General features: G+C 35.6%; 2 protein-coding genes across 2 annotated transcripts in view; one reads left to right on the forward strand and one right to left on the reverse strand.

Moving 5' to 3' along the window:
• The window catches only part of SEMA3E (semaphorin 3E), a 242,219-nt gene that overhangs the window by 168,243 nt on the left and 59,828 nt on the right, over positions 1-14,148 (reverse strand).
• Positions 949-1,194, forward strand: LOC113911770 (ATP synthase subunit f, mitochondrial-like). Its single transcript, XM_035723378.1, has one exon. The coding sequence runs from the start codon at positions 949-951 to the stop codon at positions 1,192-1,194; it is 246 nt and encodes an 81-aa protein (XP_035579271.1).

A 14,148-nucleotide genomic window follows, 5' to 3' on the forward strand; every position in this document is an offset into this window, starting at 1 on the left:
TTGCATTTTATGACCAAAATGATGATTATTGGCTATGTAAAAATCATTGTGAAAATTTGTAATTTCTTCTAAGATTTTAACAGTAATCTTAAATCAAGGTTGTCAAATTAATAAGAAATTGAATGATAAATCCACATAAAAAAGCTTTAACCAAACTGCTGGACATCAGGCAGTACATATGCTTCTCCAGGCCTTGAGGATAGATATGAGCATCTAGTAAGTCTTCCAAAATCTACATAGAGCTGAACCAGTTTCGTGGGCCATTTTAGAAATGTAGATAAACTTGAAAAAATGGAAGAGGAAAGACAGGTGTTGGGACTTAAAAACAAAATCCAGTTTACAAAATGTAATATGTCAATAGTTTCCAAATCCAGTAATAATAAGAGCAATTATTTGGCCACTTAAGGTAAAAGAAGGGAAAGTCTCTCACACAATACTCTTAATGCATAATTTTAGAGCATTCAGTTTATAAAAAGCATCAACACTTTCTTAAACACTTTGAAGACTTGGATTTCTTCTAGAAACAATTCAATGCAATAGAAAACATTTAAAAGTAAGTGGAAAAATCTTTCTTTCCACAGAATAGATGCAGCTTTGAATCATCAAGCAAACACTACTCTTTTTTTTTTTTTAAAGATTTTATTTATTCATAAGAGACAGAGAGAGAGAGAGAGGCAGAGAGAGAAGCAGGCTCCCTGCTGAGCAGGGAGCCCGATGCGCGACTCGATCCCAGGACCCTGGGATCATGACCTGAGCCGAGGGCAGACGCTTAACCATCTGAGCCACCCAGGCACCCACAAACACTACTCTTCTTGTTGTCATTTAATGTGGACTAAAAATTCATTTCGACAAAAAAAAATATTTTGCTCTGACATTAAGTACAGGAGTAAATCTAATGCTGGTTTGCTTTCTGCATCAAAAAGTTTGTGGATGACCCAGGACTCCAAGATGGCATCAGTTGTACCAGTGAAGAAGAAGAAGCTCATGGATGTGAAACTAGGAGAGCTGCCCAGCTGGATACTGATGTGGGATTTCACCCCTAAGGGCATTGCTGGAGCATTTCAAAGAGGTTACTACTGGTATTACAACAAGTATGTCAATGTGAAGAAAGGGGGCGTTGCTGGGATTTCTATGGTGCTGGCAGCTTATGTGCTTTTCAACTACTGTCCTTGTTACAAGGAACTCAAAGACTAGCGGCTACACAAGTACCACTGAAGAGGGCCCAGTATGGAGGCACATTCGGCATTCCTGACCATGACCTTTGCCTGGCACCCTGGAATCCTTTCATATTCTAATTCAGAATTAACATCCGACAAAAGATGACTGGTACTTGGGAAAAAGAAAAAAAAAGTTTGTGGATGAGTGTGTTACTTTTTCCTCCCCCCGCCATTTAAATGGGTTTGAAAGAACAAAGTACATGGTAAAAGTCACAGCATTTTTTTCCCCACTAGAGACATAAACATACGTGTTTTATCAGCTAAAATTATCTATACCCTGGATTATTTCTATTACCTTTGCTATCTACACCTACTCATTTCTCTCACTAGAGGCAAATATGTTTCCCATGGAAGAAACTGATGTACAGTACAATCACGATTTGCCCATGTCTCAGTGCAAATCAATGAAAGAATCAGCTCATATAACTTTTACAGATGGAAAGACCCCTAAAGATAGTCTGGCTTACCCATTTACACATGAGGAAACTAGATCCCCATTTTGCATCCTCACAATGCCTTCTCTCTCTTTTTTTTTCCTGGATATACTAACTTCTACCATGTGTTAGCAAATCCTATTTGCTTTTTATTACTAAATTTATGTAACAATTATATTTATAATGTTTCTTTAATTATATGCATTTCAATTAAAATGAACCTTACCTAATACTCACTGGGCAGGTAAAAGATAAGTAATTTGTATTAATTTACAATTAGGACATAAAATCAAAACAATCACTACTATACATTTTCAATATAAGTATTAAGAGTTTATGTTGATATAGCTTAATCAATTAACAAAGCACATTAAGATAGGATTTTATCATAATCAGTTCTTATGGGAAATAAAATTAATACTAATTCACATTATAAACATTTCAATGCTCATTATTTCCAATTTAAAAATATTAAACAGTATTCACTAATTATCATGAATGTCAGTAATTAAGGAACTCTCAAGGGATTCAAATAGTTATTTTAAACAAACATTAGTTAATATTTAACAAATTATTCAAGAAAATTCTTTCACGAGTTTCTATAAATTAAAACAGTAAGTTAAATTCTGTAATTTATGTCAGTAAAGATGCTGACAGTTGTACAGAGGGAAGAAATATGTTCCTATTTCCTCCTACTCCTCTGAAGAATGAAATTATTATGGTTGCTGGCTGTGTCTCTTTAGAATGAAGGTTAGTTGGTTAAATGGACACTACTCCGTTCTCCATCTTCCTCATTAAAAATTACTCTTGAAGGGAGGTGTGAGGCAAACTCTAGTTTTATTCCAAGGAATAAAGCATTATCACTTCATTCAAAATGTGTAAAATAGGGTTCTAAAGTAATTAGCTTTATTTGTACATCTACATAAAGTTGTTAAACCCAGTAACATGGCTTTCCTATATCAACATCATTTAGAGGAATAAACATTTTTTCTGTGCACTCAAGTTGTAGGAAAAAATTGAGGTCCTCATACAAATAAGTCTTCCATTTAACTTGTTAACTAAAGTATATTTATAATAACTTTCATAATATTTGTAATTTAGCAATCTGGGAAAGTAGATGTAATATAGAGTAAACAACTTCAATAAATGATGAGGGAAAGCCTTGAGATAAATCAAGCCAGCAAAAAAGAAAAGACAAAAATTTGAAGATATTACCAGAGATGGTTAAGATTTTATGTGTCATCTTGACTGGGCCATGGGATGCACAGACATTTGGTCAAACATTATTCTGCTTGTGTCTGTGAGAGTACTTTTGGATAAGATTAACATATGAATCTACAGACCTAGTAAGGCAGATTGCCCTCCCTAGCGAGGGTGGGCCTCATCCAATCAATTAAAAACCAGAATAGATATGACCTCACTGATAGGAGGAATTCTTAATCTCAGGAAACAAACTGAGGGTTGCTGGAGTGGTGGGGGGTGGGAGGGATGGGGTGGCTGGGTGATAGACATTGGGGAGGGTATGTGCTATGGTGAGCGCTGTGAACTGTGCAAGACTGTTGAATCACAGAGCTGTACCTCTGAAACAAATAATACATTATATGTTAAGAAAAAAAAAAGAAGATAATAGGAGGGGAAGAATGAAGGGGGGGAAATCGGAGGGGAAGGTGAACCATGAGAGACGATGGACTCTGAAAAAGAAACTGAGGGTTCTAGAGGGGAGGGGGGGGGGGGGGGATGGGTTAGCCTGGTGATGGGTATTAAAGAGGGCACGTATTGAATGGAGCACTGGGTGTTATATGCAAACAATGAATCATGGAACACTACATAAAAAACTAATGATGTAATGTATGGTGATTAACAATTTAAAAAAAAATAAAATGAAAAGGTAAATAAATAAATAAATAAATAAATAAATAAATAAATAAAAATGAAAACCAGAACAGAACAAAGATGCTGAGTAAGAGAGACTCCCCCTATTTCACTGCTTGAGCTGGAATCTGAGCTGACTATATATATATATATTTTTTGCCTTTGGATGTGGACTGAAAAATTGGTGCTTCTTGAGTCTCCAGCCTGCTGATTTGCAGACTGGAACTACACCATCACCCTCCTGAGTCTCCAGCTTGCCAAATGTAGATCTTGAGACTTCTCAGCCTCCACAATTACATGAGCCAATTTCTTATAATAAATCTCTCTCTCTCTATCCATCCTATTGGTTCTGTTTCTCTGAAGAACGCTGACTAATACATTACCAAAGGTGCCCTATTCTACCATAAGTAATAATTCAGGTAATAAACTTGAAAAACTAGCAACCTTGATTTTTCAAAACAACATATTTTCCATATTGTTTTAATTTATAGGGCTGGTACCAAGGTTTTACTGAATAACTTTTTTGTGGTCATCTATGCTACTGGTATTTGGTTTCAAAAGACAAATATAGCACTGTTTAAAGAGCATTTCTTTAGTAGTTTTCCTTTAAAATATAAAATGTGGCATTTGGGGAGGGAAAGATAGTTATAAAAATATACATTTATCCACTTTTCAAAAATTGCAGTTGTCAAATTATAAAGTAGGAAAACAATAATAGAGCCACTAATATTAGCAAAGATGTATTCCAGATGGGTTTTTAAATTATGGCTATATTTCAGAACTGAACTCAATATTTTAATACATTTTAATAAAAATATGGTTGAGAATCAATGCCATCATGACAAACCACAATGAAATGAGGTAATAATCTTTCTATTTTAGCATTCCAAAATTCTTATCTTTAGTATTATTAGTAATGACTAATAACACATCATATCACTACAAAAATCAAATTTTCAAGAAACATAAAATATTTTAATAAAAAAAGAAATACAACATAAATCAAATATAAGCTTCCAAATTTGGCTCTCTTTTTGGCTTTCCTTGAGTTGTTAACTGCAGTTCATCACTTGAAAGTGATGGTGAGTCTACCTTATTTGGGTTCACAGGTTTCAAATAAAGTATAAATTTCACCAGCTACACAGTCAATTGATGATTGAAGCCCATTCTGGTGTTTAATCATCATAAATAAGCATCACTAATTATTGCTCTTCTTTGTATCAATTTTGATGTAGCAAAAACAGTAGGAGACTTGGAACAAGAGAACAAGCCCAAATCCTCACTGGGACAGTTGAGAGCTATGGTAGCACAGGAAGGTCACCTTCTTGAGTCTTAGTTTCCTCTTCAATAAAATGATACTTTCCTCTAATGGTATTTGATAGAATTAGAAGACAAACTATGTATATTTTACATATATATATATATATATACACATATACATTTACATATAAAAATACATATATATATTTATATATATAAATACACAGATATTTATATATATATGCATATAAATATGCATATTAGATTTACATGTACCTGCATATATATATATTTATACATAAAAGACTAGCATTGTGCCAGGAAAAAAAGCAATCATTAATGGAAATTCAGTCTTAATGGTTTAGTTAATCCATATTTAACATTCTAAAAATTACTGCTTTTAGAAAAGGTACTTTAAAAATAGGAAAAACTGTGGTGTCATGTTTAGCTCACCTAATTGCCTTTCATGGGAAAAAACTGATAATAATCAAAAGGATGCTTATCCAAAGACATGCAGTTTCTTTATGTGTGCTGGTATGCAATTGATTATGCTTTGTATCTATTTGTAAATTCATTCAAAGTTCCTTATTCCCTATACTTGTATGGTTCTTAGAAATCTCTTTTGAACTAGTAAGATAACATCTTACTACGTCTCTCTCTAGTAATGAGTTAAAATAATCTTTGATACATATTCATTTAATTTCTATGAGAGAGACTATAACTTTTAAAAAAATATTCTTTAAAACTGTTCTGCATTTTAAACAAATTGCTTTATCTATATACCAATGTAATTTGCACATTAAAAAAGACTTTTTCAGAAAACTATTTTGAGTATAATTTTTTGTTCCTATATCTTTTTAAAAAAGATTTATTTATTTATTTGGGGGGGTCCAGAGGAGGAGGGAGAGAGAGAGAGAGAGAATCCCAAAGCAGACCTGCATTGAGTGCAGAGCCATGGGGTGCTCAATCTCATGACCCTGAGATCATGACCTGAGCCGAAGAGTGACCTGCATTGAGTGCAGAGCCCATGGGGTGCTCAATCTCATGACCCTGAGATCATGACCTGAGCCGAAACCAAGAGTCAGATGCTCATCCGACTGAACAACCCCCCACCCCCTGTTCCTATTTGTCTTTTTAACTTTCACACTCAATCTTTTTTGAAGTGTGTAAGAGAGTTTCAAACATATGGACTGAGGTAAACTAATATTGTCAATTACATAATACTGCTTTCCAAAGCACAGTTTTTAAGAAAATGAAACAAAGACACATGATAAACTATGATTTAATTTACTGGAAATTACTAACCTAACAATCCTAAAGAAATTACTATATACAATATGGGAATTTTTGTGTCCTTTTATTGCATCCATTAAATGCCATTAAATGTGCTAAGAGAGTACAGATATTCTCATGGAACTAACAAAACCAACAAGGAATCTATATTTACCAGACTGTACCAAGTGGACAGTGTGAAAATGCAGGATTAACTGAGAGCTAACCACGCTTTTTCAACATGACAGCTGTGAGAACTCAACTTGATCTTCAAAATAATAATCCATTTTAAATGACTTTTAATATTCTACAAAGTAAACTAGAAGGTTTATTCAAAGGAAACATCGTTCATTCCTCTATTGTTCCTTTATGACAAAACATTCTCCTCGGATTCCCTTAGATTTTTGACTGCCTACCTCTCTTTTGAGCTACTAAAATAATTTCACGGTAGAATTTTTAGGTTTTTGCAAACACTTCCATTTTTTTTTCTTTCCTCTTTTTCAATCTTGCCTGCCTCCTAATCCCTGATCATATTCTTCCCTCTGGCAGGCAACTTCCTTCTTACCACCCTGTTCTCAAGGAATCAGTTGATGCTTTGAATTAAGCTGCTTTTTTTAAGCATATGCCCTTTGCGAGAGCACCCTATTACAATCTCATGAGTGCTCACAGTAACGAGCTGACGGCATTTTCAATTCACTCTGGAAATCGTGTGCCAACCTTACCTGTGGCTGCATAATGACAGACTGATCTTAAAAGTTCATCTATTCATTTGAGGTAAGTATTCCATCAAGATGCTAACACAAATGGTAGTTTATGATGCCCTACTGCTTGTGTATGTGGCATCACTAATTTTACAGTAAATAAAACTGAAAAAATGGACATTTTAGCTTAGCTAAGTGGAAAAGCATACTAATTTCATATCTAAGGACTGAATTTTCTAATGGTTTTTAGCCATAGAACCCCTCCTGAGAGAAAACCACAGACAAAATCCCCACTAAGCTCACTATTGACTTGGAGCCCTGGTGGGAAAGGGGCATATAGTTTGTAGATGCAAAACATCTATCCATAAGACAAAAATACCTCTTTTTTTTTAAGGTTTTACTTATTTATTTGAGAAAGAGAGAGCAAGTATGAGTGGGGGCAGGGGAGGAGGGAGAGGGAGAAGCGGAATCCCTAGCAGGGGGCCTGACCAGAGAGCCTGACCCTGGGATCATGACCCGAGCCAAAGGCAGACACTTCACTGACTGAGCCACCCAGGTGGCCCTAGCTCATGGCTTTATCAGACTCCTATGTACAAAGTATGAAAATACACTAGCCAAAGGATAACCAAGCATATTATTCATACTTCATCAGTCTCACATTCAGCATTTTAGTTAGAATTGGATCTGCATATTTGAAATGAAGATCTTTCAAAGGAAATATTTGAAAAGGGCATTTTTAAAAGAATAATCAAAAACCACAGTTTTCTTAACCTTAATTTAAAGTTGAAAGCTATCTTGGAGGATGATTTCTGGTTATATTTGGTATCATTTCTTAAATTATTTTTTTAGTTGAACGTTTTAAATTGAAAAGGGCCTGATTTTCCCAAATATTCTCTTCCAAGAACCATTCCGAATCCCAGGGACACATCCAGGGCTGCAGGTAGTGGCAGCCAGAATGAGCTTTCTAAAATAAAATCTTTTTCCTGTCAAATGTATCAAATGACCACTACAGCTGGAGTCGTATCTTAGAAAGACACATTCTATCTGAATTATCCCTTGAGACTGGCAGACCTTGGCAGTTAAAACAGGGTATCTTATTCCAGAGGATCTTCCTTATAGAACCCAGTTTGTCTGTCGCAAAGGGAATTTGCTTTCAGCTGACAAAAGTACCTTCTTCAACTTTTAGAAGTGCCTATTACTGGCAACTGACTCCAGGGAAATAAGTCTATAGGTCCTGGCGTGAGCTTTTTGGTAACATGAAGCAGAGACATAACCAATCTCTCTCCAAAAAAGAAAAGAGAGGGGAAAGTTATTCAGTAGATACTAGAAAATCTTGTAATAATCCAAGAAGAGCAAGCTAAGTAGAGCTAATTTTATGGAAATTAGCTCTCTGAAGGAGAGGAGTTGCTCTCAAGGATAGTGTTACACACCTTGTCAGCTGTCCTCTCTACCTTACTGACTTCCCTGTTTCCTCATGGTTTCTACTTCCTCGTGATTTTGGTGCAGTCAGCTCACTTCATAGCTCCATTGTTCACTGCAGACAGGCATTCTTCATGGCTCAGTTCAGACTCATGAGATTCTTGCAGCAGCTCGTGGGTTGAGTAAACTTGCCATCAGGGACAGTGTGACAGATACAGTAATGAACAAGACAAAGTTCTTCAAAGAAACCCTCTGGATCTTACAGTGTTATGATTATCACTTGTGATAGGGCACAGGCTTTTCAAGGTCATAGAACTGTGGAAAGGACAACTTTTCTATGAATGGGCTACAGACAAAGCAAGCAATGAAATACATCCCTAGTACGCTTGGGCTACAACTATTTCTCTTGCCACTGCTATACCTCTGTCCCTACTATTAATTACTATTTTTGCTTTGATTGTTCTGATGACTTTTACACTCAAAGGCTTTCACCCATAACCAGGCGTACTCGATGCCAGTACGGTGCCCAGACTAGCAGCTGCAACAGCATCTAGGAATTTATTAAAAATGCAAATTTTAGGGTCCTAGCCTGGACCTACCCAATCAAAAAACTCAAGAGCAGGGGCTCAGAACTCTGGGTTTTAGCAATGTTCTGATGCACGCCAAAATCGAGAACTGCTGCTCCATGCTTTCAATTCAAATATGTCAGTCTACTCTTACTTTACCTATTTTTCCTCAATACTTGAGCCATAAGGAAATATGAACACATAACTATTTAGCCTTCCTTTCTTTAAGTTAAACAAAACCTTTTCACATTATTCTTCCTCTTGACCACAGGAGTCAAAGCTGTTAGTCAATTCCTATTTGGTATCTGCCTGGAATGATGCCTAAAATTCAACTCACCAAAAAAAAAAAAAAAAATCTATATATAATCAATCAATTTTAAATTTAAGATGACAACAATTCAACTAGATTGGCCAGTTCTCCCTTCATTTTTCAACCAATTCAACCTATCATGTATGAAAACAGGGCCAAATAAGAGCTGTCAAACTTCCTAGAATTCTATATATAAGCTAATCTTAGAAATATAATAAAATACAGAATTAAAATATTCTCTCTCAGTGGGCAGTTAGCTCACTTTCTCTCAAAATTCTTTGCATTATATAACCTTTCAAGATATATTTTGCAAATAGAACCATTTTTTAAAAATGAACCATCATTTGGGAAAACCATATCACAAGGAATTAAAGAAAAAAAGAGCTTAAAGTATTATCAAAAAAAATCATTAAATTACATTCCTGGAATGCCATGTCCAGGTGTTTCAGGGTCAATGTTCTCCACATTGCACTCTTTCAGTATATTTTAAAAAGGTTTCCATCAATATATTACTTTCATATTTGCTAAAATATTCTTAGTAAATGTTTTATGTTCTTTAGTCACTATTGCTGTTTAACAATTGTTAATCATTTTTTCCCCAACTCTCTCCACGAGGGAAGGAAATTATCTTTTCAACTGCGATCACTTCAGCACCTGACTCAGTACCTGGTTCATAGCTGCTGTTCAATATCTATTTGGAGGAATGATGTAATAGATGTAATAATGTGGTTGGCAAAAAAGATAAAACTATTTTAAAAAGAGAAAATAATGATAGGCTTAGAAATTATTATGAACTGAAAATATTTCTTGGGAATAGATAGCAAATGCAATGAAGATATGATGTGTTTTGTGATTCATTAACAATTTGTATCTTGGTATCCAGAATATATATTTGATATCCATACTTTAATATCATAAGAAGTTTCCTGTTCCAGCTTCCTTGCCTAAAGGATGCAGGCTATCTAAACAAAACACACAGCTGTCCGTGTTTGTCTCACTCTACAGAGATGGAAATTTTATGACCTTCTTTGGAACTCTTGAATTTTATCTACTGACAAAGGAGTTCCCCCCTTTGCTCCCACAAGATAGTTTCTTCATACCAATTTGTTTCTATTAAAAACTCTTTTTCAGAGAATTTTTATCTTACCATCATTCGGTTTTTTTCAATACATTTTAAAGTTGTATATGATTTCTATACTTCCTTACTCAATGTTTTCACTCTTTGGTGCCAAACACACCTAACTCATTTAACTGCTCTCACATGAGATATTTGCAACCTTACTCAATAATTGATTCTTCTTTGGACTTTCTGCTATTTTTTTAAATTCTACTTCATACATGTGATTACTCTTTCAGTGTACTTCATACATATTAACTCTTGGCCTCATGCTTTCATACAAGTTCTAGTATGACCTACTGTAGTATTGGCTTTTTCTCACTTCAAGAGCCATGTAGCCTGTAGGTCCAAGACAATCTCATTCCATTATACCTTAATGACTGTCTCCCAGTCTAAGCTAGTAGCGTTGACTATTTGTCCCAACATCTTTACGTTTTCTAAATTCTAATATGTTTTGAAGAACTTCTTTCCCCTATTCTGTTTCTACCATTGTATAAGTTATCTTTGTTATCTAGCATATTGACACCCAAATACATATACTCATTGCCTAAAAGTTTGCTTATGGAAATCTTATTTCTCCATCCAAGAAATAAATTAGAGAGAAAATGTGGCACAGGAACTTTGGACACTTCTAATTTTGGATGTTATAGTTATTTGATATTGGACAAGTTACCTTCTCCCTATCAACCTCATTGTAAAGGAATGTTGGCAATATTGTCAGAACTATGGATGACAGGATGACATACCCTGAGTACATAAATATATACGCAATAAGTGTTAACTATTCTAATTTTGGAATTATTTAAAAATTATAGACACTACTCAAAATTGCTTTCTAAAGGACACTTATATGGAAGGAGAATGTTATTTTCAATTTTTATTCAGTCTTTAAGCATCCTTTTATAACTATCCTAAAATCAAATGTACACTATTGTATTTAATAGAAATAAAATTTATGCCACAGGTATCAGTGTATGGACATATACACAAATGTTTGATTTGTCTTAAGACAAATTTTGTCATAGGAAAAAATTGATATGTTCTGGTAAAAGCTGACATCCTGGAAATGGAGGGGGAATCTAGTTTGTTGTTATCACTATTCTGAAATTGGTCAGTTGTAAAAATAGCAGGAGGATAGAGACATTTTGATTTACACATAAATAATGAGCATATGTTTGTAATGTTCTATGACCACTGCAATTAAATATAACCTTCAAAATTAGGGAATTCAACTTATTTAATATCTATTATTTTAGCTTTATCTTACCTTATTCAGGTAAGTAGTTCATCGTAAGTAGAGAAATGGATACATTCGTTTTATTCTTTTTAATTTTGGAGACAATAAAAATAGCTGCTTTATTATGGGGCACCTAGGTGGCTCAGTTGGTTAAGCGTTTGCCTTCAGCTCGGGTCATGATCCCACGGTCCTGGGATCAAGCCCCGCTTGGGGCTCCCTGCTCAGCAGGGAGTCTGCTTCTCCCTCTGCCCCTCCTCCCCTCTCATACACACACACTCTCTCCTCCTCTCTCTCAAAAAAATAAATAAAATCTTTAAAAAAAAATAACTGCTTGGGCACCTGGGTGGCTCAGTCGGTTAAGCAGCTGCCTTTGGCTCAGGTCATGATCCCGGGGTCCTAGGTTGGGCCCCGCATGGGGCTCCCTGCTCAGCACAGAGCCTGCTTCTCCTTCTCCCTGTGCCTGCCTGCCACTCTCCCTGCTTGTGCTCTCTCTTTCACTATCTCTGTCTCTGTGTCAAATAAATAAAAATGAATAAAATCTTAAAAAAAAAAGAGCTTAAAAATAGCTGATATATATATATATATATATATATATATAAAAATAGCTGCTTTATATATATCAGATACTCCACCCTTCTTGGGTTCTTATTTTTATCATTAAAATATTTTAGTCTTGTATAATACTGTTTCCTTTAGCATTTTATAGGACACAGCTAATTTTCAAAATTACTAAAACCAGTTTTGTCACTTTCTCCTGGAAGCCTGTTTTAAGAAAAAGGAATTTTAAAGTTTTCAGTAAGGCTTTAAAAATGGACTAAGACTGTAAATTTTAGAGTCATAATTCATCTCCCTTTGATCAATGCTCAGTGTTTTATATGCAAATACAAAGACTGTAGCTTAATCTTCAAATATTAACCTTGACTTCTCCTCCCAGGTCTTTACTAAATAGAAATGCAAACTAAATCCTCAGAGACTTGCATTGCAAAAAACTTTGTGCAGAATTTTTAGTGCTCAGGCCTCACTCTGCCTGAAGGACATCTCAAGTTTGTTCCCAGCACTATTTAGAATTTTAAAACAAAGGGAAATAATTCTGTTTTTCTAGTCAAAAACCTTTACTAGAAGTGGGAAAATAAAATTAATTTTTTAAAATTTTATTTTATTATGTTATGTTAATCACCACACATTACATCATTAGTTTTTTTTTTTTTTTTTTAGTTTTTGATGTAGTGTTCCATGATTCATTGTTTGCGTATAACACCCAGTGCTCCATTCAGTACATGCCCTCTTTAATACCCATCACCAGGCTAACCCATCCCCCGACCCCCTCCCCTCTAGAACACCTAGAGGGTGTTTGTTTCTCAGAGTCCATAGTCTCTCATGGTTTGTTTCCCCCTCCGATTTCCCCCCCTTCATTTTTCCCTTCCTACTATCTTCTTTTTTTTTCCTTTTTAAAATAAAATGTATTATTTGCTTCAGAGGTACAGGTCTGTGATTCATCAGTCTTACACAATTCACAGTGCTCACCATAGCACATACCCTCCCCAATGTCTATCACCCAGCCACCCCATCCCTCCCACCCCCACCACTCCAGCAACACTCAGATAAAGGGCTAGTATCCAAAATCTATAAAGAACTTATTAAACTCAACACCCAAAGAACAAATAATCTAATCAAGAAATGGGCAGAAGACATGAACAGACATTTTTCCAAAGAAGACATCCAAATGGCCAACAGACACATGAAAAAGTGCTCAACACCGCTCGGCATCAGGGAAATCCAAATCAAAACCTCAATGAGATACCACCTCACACCAGTCAGAATGGCTAAAATTAACAAGTCAGGAAACGACAGATGTTGGTGGGGATGTGGAGAAAGGGGAACCCTCCTACACTGTTGGTGGGAATGCAAGCTGGTGCAGCCACTCTGGAAAACAGTATGGAGGGAGAGGGCCAGAGATAATCTTTTTTTTTTTTTTTAAACTTTTTATTTATTTATTCATGAGAGACAGAGAGAGTCAGAGGGAGAAGCAGGCTCCCAAGGAGCAGGGAGCCTGATGCGGGACTCGATCCCAGGACCCTGAGATCATGACCTGAGCCGAAGGCAGACGCTTACCCATCTGAGCCACCCAGGCGCCCAGGGCCAGAGATAATCTTAAGCAGGCTCCAGGCCTAGCCTGTGAGCCCAACATGGGGCTCCCCCTCACAACCCTGATATCATGACTGAGCTGAAATCAAGAGTCAAACGCTCAACCAACTGAGCCACTCGGGCACCCCGAGAAGTCATGTTCAATGTGCCTGACATACTACTCATATTTATGCTTTCTACTCTTTTTGAGATTTGAGGAACAAAACTTTCATGCAAAAGTGTATGGTTTCTTTTATTTTTATGTCAGCCCTTGGGCTCATAATTATCTGGAACAGCTGTAACACAGTCTGCTCTCAGTGATAATTAAATGTTATTGTAAGCTGTGGGTCATTTTCCTTCTGAACATCAAAGATCTACAAAGATATACCATCTTCCTTCTTTGATTTTTCTAACCTTCAAATAATTGAAAAAGGAAAGATAGTTCAACATTTTTCCTTGCATTTGTCGGGAAAAGTACCAACTTAGAAATCTTTAATAAAAGGACAAGAATACATGCTGTGACCTTCACAGTATAATTTCATCAAACCCACAAACAACTAGATAAATTCATTTATTAACAACACCATGAAGAAAGTTTTATTCACGGAGTTAAGCACTT

The sequence above is a fragment of the Zalophus californianus genome, chromosome 12 (genome assembly GCF_009762305.2).
Source record: "Zalophus californianus isolate mZalCal1 chromosome 12, mZalCal1.pri.v2, whole genome shotgun sequence".
Taxonomy (NCBI): domain Eukaryota; kingdom Metazoa; phylum Chordata; class Mammalia; order Carnivora; family Otariidae; genus Zalophus; species Zalophus californianus.